The 21123-nt window shown below is 37.7% G+C and overlaps 1 protein-coding gene across 4 annotated transcripts in view; it reads left to right on the top strand.

Annotated features, from left to right (window-relative positions):
* Positions 1-20595, top strand: part of LOC121655641 (Kv channel-interacting protein 2-like) — a 97960-nt gene extending 77365 nt beyond the window's left edge. For 2 of the 4 annotated variants that reach the window (XM_042010422.1, XM_042010421.1), the window contains 7 exons: positions 16143-16267; positions 16463-16532; positions 16873-16943; positions 17145-17252; positions 17495-17599; positions 17702-17764; positions 18622-20595. In XM_042010422.1, the coding sequence (XP_041866356.1) occupies positions 16143-16267; positions 16463-16532; positions 16873-16943; positions 17145-17252; positions 17495-17599; positions 17702-17764; positions 18622-18669 (590 nt within the window). In that variant the 3' untranslated portion in view covers positions 18670-20595. Of the gene's footprint in view, positions 1-9560; positions 9700-12966; positions 13066-16142; positions 16268-16462; positions 16533-16872; positions 16944-17144; positions 17253-17494; positions 17600-17701; positions 17765-18621 lie in introns of those variants that run through there. The other 2 variants (XM_042010419.1, XM_042010420.1) reach the window with 2 other exon arrangements.
* Positions 20596-21123: the final 528 nt, after the last annotated feature.

Here is a 21123-nt window from a genome sequence, read left to right on the forward strand (position 1 = left end):
TGATGGCTGATTATGAGTGATGTTGAATTTTCAACCAAAACTAATATTTTTACAATATCGATTCATTCTAAGCTCCATTTCTGTTGATCTGATATCGAAATAATACTGGTGAAGCAGTATAAATTCACTTATACAAAAAGACGTTTTATCCTTGTTTTTTTTTTGGTTTTTTTTTTCAAATTCAAAATGCAAACAGAGTTATTTTCACTTTTCTAGTGTTAAAAGTTTTTTTAACATAGAGCCAAACAGTAACTATTAGCGAGAGGCAGAAATACTCCTTTTAATAGTCAGATTTAAGTTTGGAAATATAAAACCACAGCGTATATAATTACTTTCAACTTTTATCATTGATGTTTTTATCTGTGTTGCACTCTAAAGTCGAATGACATGAGTTTCTCAAAGCCAGGAAGACAGGCTCCATTAAGCCCATGTCCACATTGAGATGAGGTGTATCCGCTACAGTATTTTATCTTCGATGTTTCATTCAAATGATACTGGCATTTTGGGAGCCAAGAAACTTAAATCGGGTCCCAAAGAGAACGCTAATACACGGCCTGTCTTGCACACCCTCTCTTCTCTCTCTCCAGCCGGTAAAAGCCAGTCTGATGTTGACTTGTCTTATCACTTGTTCTTCCTCTGATAATCTCCTCTTGAGATTTTTTCCTGTATCAACCATGATGTGCATTTAAATGCCAATGTATTGATTTCCAGTTTGTAATGCTGTGCAGCACAGTGAAAAGCAGTTGTCGCATGGCGACGCTGGCTGGAGAAAAAGTTGTGGAGTGTAGTTTCTCAGCATTGGGATGATGCAGGCAAAGCAGGCTCCGGGAATGTGCAAATTAAATGTCTCTGTACCATCAAAATGACTCAGCTTTAAGGCTGGAAACTTATGTAATGTTGCTTTAAGAAAACTTTACCACAGAAAAAGCACAAGCAAACTGAATATCCCTCATTTTTTCATAGCTTTAATTTATCTTGTTTCTAAAAGTAGATGGGAAAGAATAAGCTGGGAATATGTGAACAGACCACTATGTAAAGATCTATGTCTTAATTAAAAAATTGGCAGCCTTGATTGTGCTCTATGGTGCTATCATTTAGAGTAGATAGTATTAGTATTTTAGTGGAGTAGGAGTTAAACAGAGTAGTTGGTAACAATCAGCTCACATGCTTTTTGGTCTTCCAAAATGATGTTCTGGAGGAACAATGTAAATCTGGGCAATGATAAGTTTTGACAGTAGAAATCTAGAAACAAGTTTTTGTAAAGAAAATGTCATTATACAATTAGTTATTACTAAATTGTTTGGGGGTGTCCTTTATTGTTACACACTGCATATTTAAACTCTGTAGCAGACGCTTTAAAAATGAAATAACTGTTGTTTAACAATCTTACGTAATTTCCATTTCTGGTGACTAGCAATATACATCAGCACTGAACTCTCAACATCTGCTTTCATTTCTCTCTAGCAGACATTTACACAGCCAAAGAGCATTTGTTTTATTTATTTTTTGCCTTTTTATCCTTTTATATTAAATAAACTCATCTTGGTATAACACGAAATTTGGGGCATTTAAGTTTCTTGTCAACACTAACTAGTGTGCAAATAAATAAATAAAGTCATTAACAACAGGTTCTGACATGTCAAAAGAAGAACATTTATCATCCTACAATGATATAATACTCTGGTGCATTTAGGGATTGATGTTGATGCCTCTTTGTCCTATAGCAGCTATTTCAACATAGTTGCAGACCAAACAAGCAGTGACCTGGCCGTGCAAACTCCCCAGATCCCAGTTTGATCGAGTGCTTGCTGTACACTCTGGGAAAAGCCCCATCTATAAAGATCTCATTTCAAACCAAAGGACTGAAAGAATCCTTTGCCAATATCCAGATTTTGGACATAAAACAACACTTCCAGAGATCTCTTGTCACTGCAGAGTGTGATTTTGGTAGCATCAGATTAACCTACACAAAAATTAAAAAAGTGGTTTTAATGTTGTACTGTGCTGCCTGTTTATTATTCAGCATGCAATAATAAAGAAAAAGAGCTTGCAAGCAGTTCTGAAAGACTCAGCAGAATTGAGCGTTTATGTTGAACAGACTGTGGCCCTCTTTCAATAAGAAATGCTACAACTCTGTTGCCAGTTTGACGCTTGTGCATGGAGACATCACATCAAACAGTGGAACAACTTGACCATATGCTGCTGCAAGCTGATTGAGCTTTCTCAGTGTTTCACTATCACTTGTTCAAACATATTAATATGTTGTTTGCCTGCAAATAAAGTTAGTTTGCTCTGTGATATAGTTGCAGTGACAGTTGCGTCCGCTTAAGTTTTTGGAATATCGTCAGTCATCAGCTGAAAGTGTTTCCATCAGAGGGCTGATGTTGAACTATGTTCGACACTGTACTGTTTTATTTATCTATTTTAATGTAGTATCGACCCAGTCAGGATGTTTTTCTGACTTGACTCCTGGCAGGAAACAGCAGAGAAGAGTGTTTATGATTTGATGGAAATAGGTTTGGAAGATTGTTGTGAGCCATGCAAATCCAATTTAGATTGACTGCTTTACTCCACTCAGAAACACAGGACGCGAAGGGAAAAGCATGAAAAGCAGTTGGGTTCCAGCAAAAATAAATAAATAAATAAATAAAATAATAATAATAAAGTTCACTATTAACTTTTGAAACTGTATGGTGTGCACTGCTTTTGATCTCAGAAAATGGTATGACAGCAAACATAACTGTTTCCATAGCTTTCAGCATTGTATTTATGAATAAGGTGGCTTTGGAAATTATCAGTGACTTTTGATCTTTGTCTGGTCTTCGGTGCAGAATTGAAATGAAGCACAAAAGCACAGAGAGGGACTGCATTGGTGGAGTTGACAATGCTTTTTAATAGAGTTGCAAATCAAATGCCTTACACTGCACTGCCCTCTGCAGGTGGAGAAGTTAATTACTGCAGCATGAAGTTTGGGAGAATCAGACAGTTAATCAGTCTTCAATTCTGTCAGGATCAACACGGTCTTCAGTCTGTTTAAGATGGTTTCATGTGTGTTGCTCATTCAACTAAGATGTGTAATTCCTTGATCAATTGTTGGTGAAAGTAATATATTTAAATTAATGCTATTCAAGAAACCTGAAACTGAAACTTTGAGAAATTTTTTATATGTGATATGAATGAATGAATGAATGAATGAATAAATGAATGAATTTATTGTCATTGCACAAGAATTACATCAATAGTCATTGGCAGTGAAATTCTTAGATCCCAGGCTCTCCTAACAATGCTAAAAAGAATATAAACCACAATAAAAATGGTCAAACACAAAAAGATATATATATATATATATTTCCCAATTTTCCTTGGGATGAATAAAGTACTTCTATCTATCTATCTATCTATCTATCTATCTATCTATCTATCTATCTATCTATCTATCTATCTATCTATCTATCTATCTATCTATCTATCTATCTATCTATCTATCTATCTATCTATCTATCTATCTATCTATCTATCTATATATGACAGATAGATTAAGTACATCTTTGTTTATTATATGATATTATATTATATTATATTATATTATATTATATTATATTATATTATATTATGTAGAGATATATTTGTATTCAAATATTTTTTTATAGAACTTTTTTCTGTCGCTCATGTATTTAAACTGAATTACTGGGTCTACTGATTCCTCAAAACAGAAAACCTGTTTGGTCTTTTTGCAGGTGTCTTTGTAGTTCCTGCTGTAAAAGCTCAGCCTTGTTGCAATCAGTCTGTTTTTGTTCTTCTTCTTCTTCTTCTTCTTTTTGTCCCACATTGCAGTATTAAAAATATCCTCAAAAGCTAATGATCTATGCAAATGGATCTCTTATTTCACTTATCTAATTGAAAACACACTAGCCAATTTTGAGCACCATTTGTCAATGACCTCCTCCGTGTCTCCTTCACTGCATGCTATCACACACACACTCACTCACACACACACACACACACACACACACACCCCTTTCTCTCTGTTAGACATTTTAATCAGTTTTGAGAGAAATAATTGCCCAGGTAGATGTCTAAATATGGAGGCATTTCAATTACATGGTGTGTCTGGCTTCAGGCAAAATATGCCTCACAGAGACTAATCAACTAAGACTGATTAGCCTAACATTTTATTAAAGCCTAAGTGTGTATGTGCACTTGTGTGAGAGTGTCAACATCTACCATAGATTAGATTTCAGGTTGGTAAGTGAATGTCCAACATTATATTAATATCATAACATCCTATGTAATGTCTTGAAGCCATCATTTCCTCATGCACATGAGCCATAAACAGTTTAGGCTAAAATAGGCTCAGTGATTTCTCATTTTAAGGGAACATGGCTGCCCTCACTTAACCTTAAGAGATGGTGAGTGGATAGGGAGGGAGCATGAAAAGGAACATCTGAGGAACTTTTCTGGAAGCATTTTTGTAAGATCACCACTGGCCCGCTAATTATATCACACAGACTCTCAGTTTCCAAGCAAATGGAGCAACACTTTCACTCAGCTGGCAACAGATTGCACAAGGCTCATGCTAGATTAGCACTGAAACGGCAGCTGTCATGTGGAGATATTCAAAGAGATTTTCTTATTTACCCAACTTTCATAACATGATAAAACTTCCTACATTATTGACATCGCTAGGCTTTAAGCTCATTATGCTGTTTATGCTCAGAATTGTGGAATGAGAAGGTATAAGGTACTTTTTTCAATACTTTGGGTGCACACCTCCCAAGGTGAAAAATGGTGGAAGCTTCTTGGACAGAAACTTACTTTCTTTGCACCTCAACTGATAACACTTAGCAGACGACAGCTCTTTTGGTTTTTAAGTGTTCATGTATAAATTAATGTAAGAACAGAGTGAATAGAGTAAAATAAATAATATACCTTGTGATGTCTTCGGACAACCCAATCTAAAAAGAAATCATGCGCTGATGTTTTTATACGTGTCACAATTCAGGGTTGGAAAACAGAGCGAAAGCTGTGTTTTTTGTAAAAACAATCACTCAAGTAATATGTCTCTGAAAGACATTTACCACCTAACTACATTTTTCTAACCCTGACCACATATTTTATATTATCTTAATCTAACCATGCAGGTAAATTCCAGTCCTAACCATGTGCCTCAAACTCCTAATCCTATTCACTCTTAACTGACAGCAATGTAAAAACGACAGGGATCACGAATGACAGCAAAGTATAGAAGAGTCACCCACCATCTCTAATTCTAATAATAAGCAACTCAACAGTGTTCAGTGTATGTTTATTTCTTAGCAAGGTTGCAAATAAAAACATCATCATGCAGATACGTGGAAGACTAATATTCTGTGTAAGAACGTTGGTTGATGCTGTCAGTATGTACTTGGATCTCAGACCAACACAGCGTGACTCGTTCTGTCATGAGACTGTTGTAAGCTAGCTTGTTGTACCATACAGGCCAGTCAGTCAAGTCAAGTTCAGGTAAAAAGGGAGAACACCATGACAGTTGACTGCCTTGCTCACCTAAAATATGTTGTTTTTTCACTTATTTGAAATATTTTTGTACATCTTTTACATACCCCAAAATTACAGAGAGTATTCAAGTTACCATAAGAAAGAATGACAGGTGGTGATCAGTCTTAATCTCATTTACTCTCACCCTTGATTTGACTTTCTGACTGCACACTGTGAGTTTACTGGCCTGAATATGTCACTGTATAAAGGAATTTATACGGTGTCTTTAATTCATTATGTCCATATGTATGTCTAAATTACTGGGTACAATGTGGTTTTATAGAACCAGCTGTAGGGTAACATTTTTCTTAGGTACATTATAATCTCAGTTCCCATGTGTAATTTAGCTTATTGGCAGTGTTACAGTGAGGATAGTGATTGTAATGACGGCTGTAGGTTTGAGCAACCATTACTCTCAGTTTCTTGCACTGACCATGATATTTGACTGCACCGCTTGTTATCATTTTGTGAGGTAAACCGCATGAGTCTTTTTCTGACTGAATGTAGATTGCTGTTCTCACGAAGCTGTCATGTCCGCTCAGCATCACTACTGCAACTCTGGGTCTCAGTTTGACTTTGTGGCTCATTAATCACACAACAGTCAGGTTCAGACAAGATGTTGACTGTCCTTTTACCTTCGTCTCCATCTCCCAGCTCCTCTCTTCCTGGCTCTGGACCAACATGCTCAAACGCGAAGGGATGGACACGTGCACATTTATCCTGAAATACAGCAAAGACTTAAGAAGCTACTTTAATAGAACAGAGTTTGAGTTGCAGACCTGAAAACAGAAAATTGAACCTTAAAATTATTTCACTTTCAGCTTTTAATGTTTGATGTACAAAATGTAAAAACAAAACATTGCAATGTAACAGAAATGCAGGTCGACTTAACTGAAAAGATAAAAAGATGCAGATGGGGTATAATAAGTTCAAAGTAGATCAAGAATAACAAAAGCTTTCATGCTTGAAGCCTAGCAGCCATTTTGAGGAATGATGTAAAATATGAAAGCTGAAGTTTCAGAGAAGTAAACGTGATTCCTGGTGTTACTTTCTGCAACTTATATACAGTCCAGTGTAACATTGGTTTTAAATAATCTATAAAAATAGAATATATATATAGTGGATATTACTTAACTTCAGTATAATTGTTAGTAATACATAAATTAATGTACTTAAACTGAATCATTGTGATTAAGATCATGACAAATGATGATGGTGGGAGAGCAGGATTTCCCACAATGCTGTTCACTTTTACTAACAACAAATAAGAAATACCTGACTGCATGAAACTTTTACTTTTACTTTAACAGCTTAGTCATGAAATTACCCAGTACTTTTTGAAAGTTCTTTTTGTTTTTATTTAATTTAGTTTGTTGACCAAAAATTCAAATGACTGATTTCAGAAAGATCAGAAATAACTTCTACTGGCGTCGTGGTGTTGCTCAGTCTTTGAATATTAAGTCTTCTGAAGACCAATCTGTTTGCGCTGGCTTTCAGCACAACCTGAGCAGAATTCCAGCAGCTCTTGTCTTATAATGTAGCTTAAGGGATTTTAATTTATTGTATATTTTTATTCTGTGAATTTGTAGTCAGTATCTTTATTTTTTGTGAATGCACTGTGTTTTGCCTATTTCCAGCACTTTGGGTAGTGGTGGCTGTTTTAAATGTGCTTTATAAATGAACTTGACATTGACATTAACATATTGTAATGTCCATTTTCAAACCATCCAAGCTAAAATGTCTCAAATTTTTGTTTTGTATTATTTAGGAATAGTAAAATGAAAAAAAAAAAAAAAAAAAAAAAACATAATCCCATGTCACCCTAGTTGATGTCTAGCTACAAATCTCCTTGTGTGATGTTCTCATCTAAAACAGATTAATGTTGGTAGTGTCATGTGACTGCTTTCAAGTTACTGAGCATCCCTGTGTTTAAAACAGTTATCCATGTCTGTGGTCTGACATTAGTTGTAGCAAAAACCCAGCTCACACCTAGGTCCTGCTGCAAAGCAAGAACAATTTTGGATCCATTAATTACTTTATGTAAGGTGAACTTGCAATCATCATGTGTGTTGAAAATAAAACCTAAAAAGTGTGGATTTTATTACGTCAAGTTTCTTCCACAACCACATTTACTTACATCATAATCATATTTATCAAGTTCATAAAAGTTCTACAAACTAAAACCATTCTAGTTAATTGTACTCAGTCACTCCAGTTAATAAAAAAGTTTTTGTTTTTTTTGAGGCAACAAGTTTTTTTTTTTTTTTTTTTTTTTGTGCTTTGTTTTTCTTTCTTTTTTTTGTTTGTTTAGTAAAGCCAACTAATTTGATTTTACAGTGTAGAACATAGTAATAATTTATAGTTGCTTGTGTTAATCAAATAAACAATAAATACACAATTAAAATAGACAGACATCAGAGGCATCTGAGAAAAAAAATTAAACTTCAGGCTGTGAGGCTCTGGTTCCAATAAACTTACGTCAATCATTTTCCCCTCAAGTTATACTTCAGGGATTAACTAGATTAAATCTGTCTGAACAGTTTAATCACGGTTCATCTGAATTTACAAAACAAATCAAAAGTTGACTTTTGCCATTCAGATCCATGATTTCTTCTTCTCCAAACTGTAAAACATGCACAAAACTTCCTGGAATTGTATTTATGCAAGTTAGACAGAATTGGGTACTATAGTAATATTGTAAGGTTGAATTTGGTTCAAGTCCAACATGACTCTGGGTTATCCCTGTGTGGATAAATCATTGGGCCATTTTAATCAAATGTCATTCCAGTTTTATGTTTCAAAGGCTGAAGGGTTTTTATTCTGTCATTTTTAATGTAATGCCTACTTTGTTAATAAGTAGCCAACAGTAGTCATGAATTTCCTCTGGTTTCTAAAATTTAGCAACAAAATAAAAAGCATGATCACGATTCAGTTTCTTTTCATTCTATATTTTTTTGTTTGCTTTAAAGATTGTGTTTATGTCAGTGTGCCAGATGGGACAGCGATATATCTCATCCCAACTGAAACATTCAGCACTATGCCGGACTGCATATGTAGTAAATGTTACAGTCAGATTTCACCTCCAGGCTGTGTGTTTGTGTGTGCAGATGTGTCGACTTTACACTCAGGGGAGATTGCCACATCTGTGAGTTTGTCCACAGAAGCTACTGGGTCAGATGCTTCAGTTTCCTGTCGTCAGCTTCACTCCTCCTTTGTGATTGTCTTTCGCTTCTTCTTCTAAATTTGTCCTTCATTACTCCTGCCACCTCTTTGATATCTAGCTTGTTTTTGGATATTGTCCTTGTCATTCTCCCAGTTAGCTTTTTCCTCCAGCTTTGACTGTTCTGTCTTGCCCCTCCTTTCCCAGTGTCTATTCCTACCTCATTTCCCAAGTCATTCAGCTCATTTGTCTTCTGTCTGTCTACTCCTTTCTGTTTCCCCAGTTACACTACAAGTTCTCTTCCATCATTATCCTTTCTGATTCTTAAATTTCTCATCCCCACCTTTTCCCTCCCTTCACTCACTCCCATCACTGACCCAATTAAGCATGGGAGGGACCCAGTAGTAGAGTGACGGAGGTAATGCGAGAAAAGAGAGGGAGGACAGGCAGAGAGTGGAGAGAGTTTGAGAATCTGTAGCTGGAAAACCAAGAGACTCAGAAAACAATTGCCACCAACCTGCCAGGACACACAGTGAATTGTCCGGACTTCACCTGGAACTTAAGCTACCTTTGACAGACCCAGTGGAGGTGGGGGTGGAGTAGCAAGTCGACATCCCCGCTGCCACACAGTTACTGCTCCGGGAGAGGAAACGAGGAGAATAACAATCTACCTTCAGAGAAGAAAACGGGTGGGGAGCTGTGTGGAGTTAGGATGGCCAAAAAACCGGCATATAGAGGGAGACTGAGATGAAAGACGGAGGAGACGAAGGCAGTGCATTCCTGCTTGGAAACTGAGGGAGGGGGGCGTGGGAACGTGGTCGCCCCAAGGCAGGAGAGAGATTTTTGTTGACAGGAACAGAGGGAGAAGAAGGAGAAAAGGATGCATCTGTTCTTCCAAGAAAAGTGGGAGGTGGAGGGGCTGCAGACTGTGGGTATTCTCCTGGTGGTCTGCAGCTCCCTCAAACTGATGCACTTTCTGGGGCTTATTGACCTCTCTGTGGCAGGTAAGAGAAACGTTAAGAAAGCAAGAAAGAGAAGCATCGAGTTTATCAAAATGTTTAACGTGGTAGGGGAGTGAACACACACGGCTGGAAAGAAGAGGTGCCTACATAAGCATTTATTAAGTGGGTTTTCTGTGTTTATCAGAGTTAAACATGTTGGCCCAATTTCTTCACTAAATAGCTATCATGTTTGTCGCGCCCCTTTTTTTGTACATACTGTGCATATGTGAGTGGTTTTGTATGAGGATTGAAGATAAATGCACAGTGTATCCACATTTCTCCATCTAATATAGTTATACATTTTAAACATCTTAAAGATTTTGTCTTCAATTTATTTTACCAGGTATGGACATAACTTGCAGTTTTTTAATTAAATGAAGATGTACTTATAAATCAGTTTTCTCATCATGAACAGCATTGCCTATGTGTTACTAGAGGGAGCTTTAATAAACTCTGGAGATGCAACCCTGGAGGTGTCACCAGGGCTGTCTGAGCTCATGCTCAAAGAGGGCAGTTTTTTATTATTTTTGGCAGCTTTACATTTTGAGACCAGCACAAAGCATTCTGACCTCCAACTCTTCACATACTGACATTTCCTCAGGAACTCTTGCTATTCTATTTTAATGCACAGGATACCCATTTGGCATCATTCCTCAATATGCAAAGTAGTCATCTACAGCTGCATGAAACTGGGCGAGGACTTATTTGAAGGCAGCTTACAGTGGTAATGGAGCAATAAAATATAAGACTTTCAAAGAAAAGTCAAGTTCTTTGACCAATGGAAGTGTCTTGTAAGGATGTTAAACTTTAAAAGTGTATGTGCTGTCTTTACTCACTGTTTTGTTTGATTTAGGCACTAAAACTATTTTGTGGTTTGTAGAGAAATGTATAGGTCTCAGTTTAAGTACTTTGACAATTTTAACCACATGGTAGGCATGGTAGACTGTGATCTCAATCCGCTCATCCAACAATTGTCTATACAATTGAGCTGCTGGCCGTGGTCTCATTGTATCTTTGTTTAAAATTAGCTGGCACGTTTAAAAAAAAATGCTAATGGTGAATTAGAGTATGTCCACTTAAAAGTAATAAATAGTGTTTCTAATAATCTCACTGTATGCGATAAGCTGGTAATGAAAACAGTGCCATAGTTAGTATATATTATATACTAACTGTGGCACTGTTTTCATATTGTGAAAAATTATCTTTTGGATAAGAAAACTCAAAGTTTCTGTAACTTTTCCAAGATAATGCACTCACAAACACACACATAAAATGATACTATCAAGCTAAAAAAGAAAGATTCTGTTATTTATTTATTTAAATTCTTTTCTATTTTCAGAGAAGTTGTGATTGTCTGTCATCATTACCTGGATGGTAACATCTGAACTGCAACTGCATAATCACTATAATGCTTGCTGAAAGCTAACAGCATCATAATGCCACACAACAGCCAAGAGCATGGACGAAGAAACAGTTTGAGAATGAAAAATTTCTTGTGTCATTGTCAGCACCACATTTCAAAAAAAAAAAAAAGAGTAACACCAAAAGCTTGAGAGTAAATTTATCACATTACTTCAACATCAAAGGAGAGAATTAACTGAACTGTACTGAAGACCAGACTGTTTCATAGATAGATGGACAGACAGACAGATAGATAGATAGATAGATAGATAGATAGATAGATAGATAGATAGATAGATAGATAGATAGATAGATAGATAGATAGATAGATAGATAGATAGATAGATAGATAGATAGATAGATAGATATGAAATGTAAAGGTGAAGGTAAAGCCAAAAAAGGCAGAAACAGATAGGAAGGGGGCTGTGAGACATTGATGGAGGAAAAGGCGTCTCAGTCCTAAAACAAGCACCTAATGACTGACAGTTTCCAGGAGAGTCAGCCTTTATGGTCTTTATAAGCATTTCAATCTCACTGCTTCATGCAGAGGCAGTAAAAATCCTGGAAAAAATAGATCTTCTTTTCTTTTTTATGTCATTGTTGCTTTTCTATATGTCTGTCTATATCAAACCTTCAGAGCATCAATTATAACAGTCAAGAAGTACTTTGGCATAGTGAACAGTTAAAATTGTTTTTAAAAGTACTATGAATTTATTATGTTATAAATCCTTTATATTTGAATTAAGATAAAATATGCTCAAAGAAGTTACAAAAAGTAGTAATGAAACACACTCACTTCTGAGTCCATCTGTTTTGAAGCTTTCTGACAGTAAGGAAGTGAGCTGCTGCAGGATGACAGGGGCTGGGAAATTTATTTCAGGTGTATAATCTCCCATGCCTTGCTTCAGACTTATTCTGTTCAATTTTTAAAGTATATTATATTGATTTCTGCATTGTGGTCAGTTGTTCGGTTCATGTGGAAAAAGATAAATGACTTACTTGTTTACAGACCCCTGGGCATGGGGTTGGGCCTGTTAGACAGCTGGATAGATGAATCTGCACTGGACAATGTGCTCCGCCTGCTGTGGTTGCAAATAATGCCAGAGCCACAGGTCAGGAGACTCACAGCCCCCGCGGGCTGCACGAACCAGAGAGACAACAGGATGACACATCACAGAGGTTATGTTGTCAGTGGAGGTGCAGCGGTTCTGTTGGTTTTTCACCTCATAATGGCCTTCATCCCTCAGACTGCTGGGGTCCTCCTAAAAGAGGTGAAGGGATTGTTGCCATGGAAACTTAGAGGAAGGAACACGTACCTGGGTTTATGTACAAGATTTTGTCTGTGTGTTCTGATTTTTATCATCGTGGGAAATGTGAAGTTTGTATGTTTTGGTACGAGCTGGTGCCACATGTTGTGTTCGGGTTTCAGAATGTGGTGTTGTGCTTCGTAATCTACTGGCAAAAGCTTTTCTGTTATCATGAAGTCTGACGTGGTTGAGGAAAGTTTGCATTGACACTCTCTGCTATTACCTTTGCAATGCACTTACAATAATGTATCATGATGTATGAGTGTCATTTGAATCGGGAAACTATTTTCATAAAGAATCCTCAGCAGAAGTAAGAAAACAACAGCACTGTGTAAAGCAGTATGACACACTTATTTGAAGTACACATGGTCTCCCTTTGCTCAGCCAAGCCAGCAGACAGATGCCTGTTTGCATAAAAAACACAAACTACCATGATTTATTGTTGCATCTGTCTGTTGCATGTTGTGTGCGTTTTGCAGGCATTTGTCTGTGAAGTATATCACAGACTTGTGTGCGTGCACGTGTGTGTATCTAATCCATGTGCTATGGTTGGCGATTGCAGGTAATCCCTCCACCAGCCAAAGTAAAAAAACCATAAAGCAGCGATTCCTCAAGCTGCTGCCGTGCTGCCAGCCCTCGACTGCCCCCTCAATCACTCAAAGCAAGTGCTCCTTCACTCTCTATACATCTCTGCTTCCTTCCTCCAGCATCTGTAGTGGATTGAGAAGATTCACACAGACATCTGTGTGGATGCAGTTACTTAAACATTCAGTGTTAACATAGAAAAAAAATCTACAAAGGCCTTCTGGACTACATTTGTGTGGCATTTGATGGTGGAGTGTGTGTGTGTGTGTGTGTGTCCTTTAACAGTTATGAAGTTAAGTTATAATACATCCAAGAGGTGTGCTAACTTTACAGACAGGTGGTATGAGTCTAGGATGTGAAATTCATCAGTCAGTGACTTTCTTTATAACTTTTAAAATGTTTTTCATTATGATAAAACATCTCTTTCCCTTCTTCCCTTCAGACCTCGTCTTAGCTTCTTTTGTGTATTTGAGCTTGACATAATGCTTTCCTTTTTTGTGCTTTTCTCTGTAATAAAGTACTTATTCAAACAAATATGCTTGGAAATTCCTGATATAGAAACAATTATATATATAATGAAATAAAACAATGAGTAAATTAAGGATATCCCTGGTCTATGTAAAAAAAAAAGTGTTGGAAATTTTGTGAACCTTTCATTGACGTGCATGTAAGTTCTTAAGAGAGCCTTTGAAACACTACTGAGAAAAATTAGCCCATATTACATATTATATATCTGTGGCAAGTGTCTACACAGTATCCTGTGCTGCAGTAATTGCTACTTAAATAAATCTAGTCAGCTTGAAGGACTTGTAGCTCATTTCTCTGTAATAGTGGTTCCTCAGTTGAACTGCTCACTTCACCTCTTTTCACAACATTTTTATCGGTTTAATTTCGTATAATCACCCTCTCGTTGCAGAACCCACTCACTCTGCAGGTTCAGTTCATTAACAGACATCCTGACATTTTCCTTTTAATGTGCCCTCATCATTGTGTGTTGTTGCTTGATCACACTGACCGAATAAAGTTTCCTTTGTAGAAGACTTTTTGACTTGTCAGCATGAAAAGCAGAAGTGTAATGTGTTTCTTTTTAATGCCCCAGTAAACCTTGACAATAAACCAGCATGAACATTAACCTTCACTGAAGGAAAATGCAGCCATTGTTTAGTACACCTGTGCATTCCTGCTTCTACATATCAATTTAGCACAAAAAGTAAAGAAATTTTGTTTGGTGGATTATTTCTTTGTTGTAACAATGCTTAATGTCAACAAGTCTTATACCACTGGAAAGCCTGTTTAATGCCCCTTTTAAAGCAGCAGAGTTGAGTATGCAGGTTAAATCCATGTAAACTTGCCAAATCTTCTCTGCCCTCTTGTGCTGCTTTTGACTGCCATGACTGTGTTTCATCCTCAGGCCCTTTTGCACTGGTGTCCACAGCATGTGCACGGAAACCTGGACATATGGAGGAATGTTATGTTCAGCGATAAGTCCAGATTCAGCTGGATCAGCTGGATCATAGGGTCAAACTGTGGAGAAGACAGGGACAAAAGCAGTATGACGATGTGAGGTAGTATGTCCCTCATCAGAAAAACAAGGCTTGTCATCACTGGAGGGAATATCAAAGCAGATTGATATAAATCCTGCAACCAGTGGAAATCTGGTATCTCCCCAGTGTGGGACCAAATTTTATCCTCCAAGATGACAACACTTATCAGAGACTACCTCCAACTTGGCAACTTAGGAGTGGAGATGGTGGAATAGCTTGCCTGTAGTCACGACGTCAGCTTCACTGAACACTTGTCTGATCAACTTGGCCATGCTATTCATGCTAGAGTGACCAAAACAGCCACGCTGGTTGGCTTGGTTAAAGAATGGGATGCTATTCTACAGCGGTGTGTGACCAAACTGGTGGCCAGCATGAGGTGGAGGTGCCATGCTGTTGTGGCTATGTGTCGTTCTTCTATGCTACTGAGGCCCATCTTTGTTAAATGAATAAATTGTTTGTTAATATGTCTTGAATATTCAACCTGTAATAATCTGATCCGATAAATGACATCAACCAACAGTCAAAAGCAGATTCAGCTGTTCGGCATAGACAGAGAAGAGGAAAATTAACAGGTTTTCAAAAGGTTTGGGTTTATTGTCAAGTAGCTTTGTTACAGCAAAGAAATAATCAACCAAACTGTAGGTTATGTAGAGATGGTGCAACACCCTATAATGCTTTTAAATACTGTATCATGTCAGTGGAATCAGAGAAGTGATAACAGCATTGGTACCTAGAGGCTCTCTTGCATGTTGATTTGAACACTAACTTCAAAGCAGGTTCAGAGGGATACTATTCCCCAAAACAACAATGGCGTCCAATTAAGGTGCAGTAGTCACTCCTTAAAGTGGCAGTGTGTGAAAGGGTTAATGATGGAAATTAATGCAAATGATTTTCCTCATTTGAAAAATAAAGTTAGATTTTTGCTCTTCTGTCCACTACACATTTTTTTTCCATGTCCCTTTGTCCTGTTCATATGATTTTGAACCTCCTCAACACCTTCCCTTCAGAGGGGTCTTTGCTTGTTAGATTTCTTCCTCCAGTTGGCCAAGTTCAGATTCTTTAGAGATTAGAGATTTGTGTAACTTTCTCCTGATGAGTGTCAACAACTCACTCTGAGGTCTTAAGAAACTTTCTTTGACTGCCATGATGCACGTCCACAAAAAAATATGTTGATGTTTCAGAGTTCATTAAATCAAACAGGAATCCCAATCAAACCACAGTGTTATCCCATGACATGAGAATACCTAAATACCAATTTCTAACATCACCAAAAACTAACTACTAATCCTGCTGATGCTACTGTCATTCAAAAAAGGCTCAGTTCCTTAATAAATACCAAGAATAACATTTGGTTTAACTGAGTTCTTATTGTCTGCTTTTTGATTATGTTATTTATTTTAACTTCATACTTGTGATGATATATGGAATATTTAAAATATGTAAAAAGTCTTACCAACATTCAAGCACCACATACAAGCTAGACATGATAATTTCAACAATAGTTTAATAAATCTGGTCAACTATCTAGATGAGGTTGTAGCTACTCTGGGGATTAGGATGGTGTCACCCATCCGACAGCTTCTAACTAATCATTTTCTGTCCCACACAGACAGCGTGGAAGATGACTTTGAGTTATCTACTGTGTGCCATCGCCCTGAAAGCATGGACAAGCTGCAGGAGCAGACCAAGTTCACCAAGAAAGAGCTGCAAGTCCTCTACAGGGGCTTCAAAAATGTAGGTCTGGTTTAACGAAAGAAGAAACACTGTACATGATAAATAAATCTTAGAAATATGGCTGTGGTACATCCTAATGGGAGTTTAAAGCAGTATCAATTTGTTCAGGGGTGAAGTATCTATGCTGTCCTTTCTGTGTTCTCTGCTAGATGGAAATTAATGGCCTCTCTCAATTACCTTTCTTTTTTGTCCCAGGAGTGTCCAAGTGGAGTGGTAAATGAGGAGAACTTTAAGAACATTTACTCCCAGTTCTTTCCTCAGGGAGGTGAGCTCCCTCAAACACTGAGATGTGCACCTGTGTAAATACCTACTTTTACAACAATACTTCTATCTGTCTGTGATATTAAAATAAAAGAGAGAAAGAGAGGTTTTATAACCGCAATGAATGAATATACTGTAATTAACTCATTATGATGCTGGGCTGTAATACTTGCACCGCAGAGGCAAAGTCATTTTTCATTTTGTGATATTTAGCTTGATGAAATGTTAACCACTTGCCTCCAGTTGTATTTGAAATTATTTTTATAACTAGTCTATATTTAGATCACTGCTAATCCTCAATGCTCAAAGGGCTCTTGGGTTACTGGAAGTGTCTACCTTTGCAGATTCGAGTATGTATGCACATTTCCTGTTTGAAGCCTTCGATACAAACAAGAATGGCTCCGTTAGTTTTGAGGTGAGCGCTGTTAAAAAAATTGACCTCTTTTGAAGGGATAAAAACACATATCTGCCCCTTTGAAACTTGCCACAACAGTTGTATCCACACAAAGGTGTTACTTCTAAATACCTACCCAGAGAGAAAAAGCTGTCACAACCATTTGACTTTATTTACTGTCAGAACCTCAGCGAAGCTTAAACAGTTTCCCTTTTATCTCAGGACTTTGTATTTGGCTTATCTATCATCCTGAGAGGGACTGTTAATGACAGGCTAAACTGGGCCTTCAACCTTTATGACCTGAACAAGGACGGCTGCATCACCAAAGAGGTATCACACGCATGCAGACGTTACACTGACATAAGCTGGTTTGATTAAGGTGGTATCTCTCCATGATGAGTCCTTGTGGAGGTTTTGGCAACCTGTTACTGATGAGTTGATCTATGAGCACATCAACTTTTATATCTGGCAGCTCAAATGTCTCAAAAAACATGTGAACTAAAAAGAAAGATGAGTGTATAATGTCTACCACGCTAGTTAGTAACCTATTCCTTTTGACCTGCAACTTGCAGGAGATGCTGGACATCATGACATCCATCTATGACATGATGGGGAAGTACACGTACCCCACCATGCAGGACGATGCCCCAAGAGAACATGTAGAGAGCTTCTTCCAGGTCCAACTCAGCAGTCTTTGCTTTCTCATTAGTTTCCCCTGCATAATTGTGTCAAACCACAGAAACTGTTCTTTAGTTAACCTGGCTGCTGTTGCCTTTCAGAAAATGGACCAGAATAAAGATGGAGTGGTCACCATAGATGAGTTCATCGAGTCTTGTAAAAAGGTATGTCAGGAAAGCTAAGTCCTACAGGAATAGTTGGACATTTTTGTGGATTTTTGCTGGCTTATTTGCATTCTTGCCACATTAAGCATGCAACAAGAATAAGGAGACATTCAGCTTAGCGTAGAATAAAGACTGAATGTCAAGGGAAACATAGTTTGCCTCTGTCATAGGTTTTGCATCTGTTGCTGCATTCATAAACACATGTGTTAATTAGCAAGTGTCATAGGCGCTGGTAGATAATTTTTTAGGCCTCACACAGTTCTTTCCCCTTATCCCCACACCTTGGTTTGCAAGTGAAATGGGCCTCATTTCTTTTGGGGATCAACTCATAGTTGTTGTTTAGCTCTTCAAAAAGGGGTGTTGGATGGCTAGATGATGTCTAAAACCTGATCTAGAAAAGGGGCAACTTCCTTGTGAAATGAAGGACAGGGGCTATGGGGAAAAGATTTCATGGAAAAATCATTCATAAAACCTAATCATTTGATTTATCTGGAGCAGCTGTTTCCCTTACTTTGACACAAACATATATATATATATATTTATTTTTAATATAACACTCAACAAGAATACGTTAACAGAAGAGGTGTCAATCACAAGTTTGTCATCAATACAATATTACATGTTTAATGCTGCCGATATCACAAATTCTACCACAACTCAATTTAGATTCAATTTAGTCAATGATTGATATATCACATGCTGATTTAGTCCAGTCACTACAGTTCATATCAAATCATAAAAGGAACTAAAATAAAAAAATTGTTGATTGTAAGACTATTTTAATCCTTACTTTCCCCAGTTTGAGCCACTTATTTTCCACATAAGTACAAATCTCACTGCCTCCTGTCTTTTTCCAGGACGACAACATCATGCAGTCCATGCAGCTGTTTGACAACGTCATCTAGGAATGCGGATTTGAAGGGACACTGGCACCAGGGGGGGAGAGTGGATGTGGAAGTGAAACCGAAGTGGAACAGATAAAAGAGACTTTGTGAATGTGTGTGTGTGTTTGTGTGATCGAATGACTCGCAAGCTTGTGCTTGTGTCACTGTTGAGAGCCGTGAGTCCTGAGGGCACAGAGAGGTGGTTCCTCCTGGACCCTCAGTGGCATTTCTCCAAGCAACTGCAGAGTTTCCTCGACTCCCATCATCATCATGCAGAACCTTAGTCTGAACCCAGAGGCACAGAGAAATATCGCTTGCATTGGGCTCACAGCTGCCGCCACACCTAACAGCACCCCCCAACCCACCTGTTTTATCTGAACTTTTATTTATAACTGATGGAAGAACTATCACAGCCCCCGATGGCTGCTCTCAGAGGGAGGAAGTTGCCCTTATTCTTGATTTAAGCTCACTTTCTTCCTGATGTGGTGACTTGATTTATCCTGCCTCCGTGCGTGTGGGAACACCTCCCTGGAGCCGGCCCATAAAGATAGAAATGAGTCTGTGGCCACCTGGTGGACAAAAGAGAAAAAATACACATCCTGGGGGAACACCCAACAGTTTGGAGATGGAAGCGACCCTGTATGACAGATGGAGGGTCAAAAGTATTCTTTTCCATGAGGAACTGATTTCAGTATCGCATGATGATGTCACTAATATCTAATTACGTATTTACAGAGATACTCCAAAGTCTGCTCGTCTGTCTGCTGTTCCTAGTCATTCACAGGTGCCTCACCCTTTGTGTATGTTTGTGTGTGTGCATGTGTAATGGAAAGAGAGGCTGACCATCTTACCTATGGGACAATATCCATGTCTAGTCACACTACCACCTCCATTCATGGAATTCTGGTGGAATAATTCCTGGCCTTCCAAACTATTACAGACCTAGCAGTAGTTGTCTGTTGACTGTCGTACTATTTATAGCTTTCCCAGTGGTGTGATAATTAGCCAGTACAATATGGGGATTGCTTTGTGCTCAATAAGCTCTTGATCAATCAAGCATCTCTCAAAATGGGCCACTGTCATACTGGTTTATTGAAATACAATCAAAGGAAATTTATTAGATCGCAGACTGTACTCGTGAACTTATTGTATTCTGAGATGTCATGTGGTTGTAGCAGGTTCTACCACTTCAAAAATGCATTAAATTAGGCTAATCCAGTTTCAAAAAGGCATATCATGTTTGTGTGCATCATTATTGAGGGACATGGATTCATTTTCTTTTCCACTCCTCCCACTTTTTATTCTTCCTTTCTCTGTAACACCAAAGAGAAAATATTAAAGAGGTACATAAAACCTATGCTATGACCTATAGCCCAGCAGTGGGTGAAGATAGAGGGAGATCATATGTATTTAGCTGGATAAAAGAAGCTATTTGGTATGCCTGCACACTGTCCTGACTTACGTGTAACTCTGGGTTTTAAACCTGCATGTTGAGCTCGGATGAATATTTTAGAATAATTTGCAGCCACTCATTTGCCTCTTTTTACACTGAAACTTCTACTCCATTTAAGATGATGTACCAGAGGCTCTCAAACCTTAATTAAATTCAGTGCAGACTAACATGGAATAGCAATAATGTTCTCTATCACAGTACCTTTCCACTCATCCAACCTCTCTTTCCTCTCAGAGCACAGTATAGGGGTGCAGTAATGTTCTTTTAAAAAATATGCACTTCCAGCCCTGTTTTTTTTCCCCTGTTTAGCAATTCAAGATTTGTTCTTTTTTTTTCTTTTAGTTTTTTCCCAGGAGAAAAGTGGTTCGGCTTTGATTGCCAAGAATTTTTAAGTCTTGACCACAAGTAAAAACCTGTCTATACCCGCATGTACTGTGTTTAGAACAATGAAATCCTACTAACCTGTTGTAATGACTGTCTAATTAGCTAGCCTCAACCGGTTGCATTAAATATTTAAAATGTGTATATTTTGTACAGAAACAATAAAAATCACAGTTACTATGCAAAACTGGGAATTATGTTCATTAAGTCCATTTAGCAGTATCCATTACCAACTAACCAATTTGCCACTAAGAAGATAAGGTTCAGACTCAAACTGCATAAACACTGGTATTTTCAAGAAATGGTTTTCAGGAATTCTTTATATCTTTTGTCTGACGCTTTCCTGAGTAGTAACCGTCTCTTGATCCTAGAAAACTATTCCCACAGAGTGATGCTGATCTCCATGTTTGACCATAAAGATGGGATTAATGAAGTGATGCTCAGTTGATGAGGTTGTCCCTACAGTTCAGAAATTAAAACCAAACAGTAATGTTTCATCATATCATTCCCATTATGTGCCTTTTTAATAAAGAAAGGCCTCTAACTACAGAGTGTACGGCACTAACGTGGACTAACTGGATCTCTTTCATTGTAACTGGCTTGTTGGATTTTTTTTAGATATAAAGATGCTCTGTTCCCAA

The sequence above is a fragment of the Melanotaenia boesemani genome, chromosome 16 (genome assembly GCF_017639745.1).
Source record: "Melanotaenia boesemani isolate fMelBoe1 chromosome 16, fMelBoe1.pri, whole genome shotgun sequence".
NCBI lineage: Eukaryota > Metazoa > Chordata > Actinopteri > Atheriniformes > Melanotaeniidae > Melanotaenia > Melanotaenia boesemani.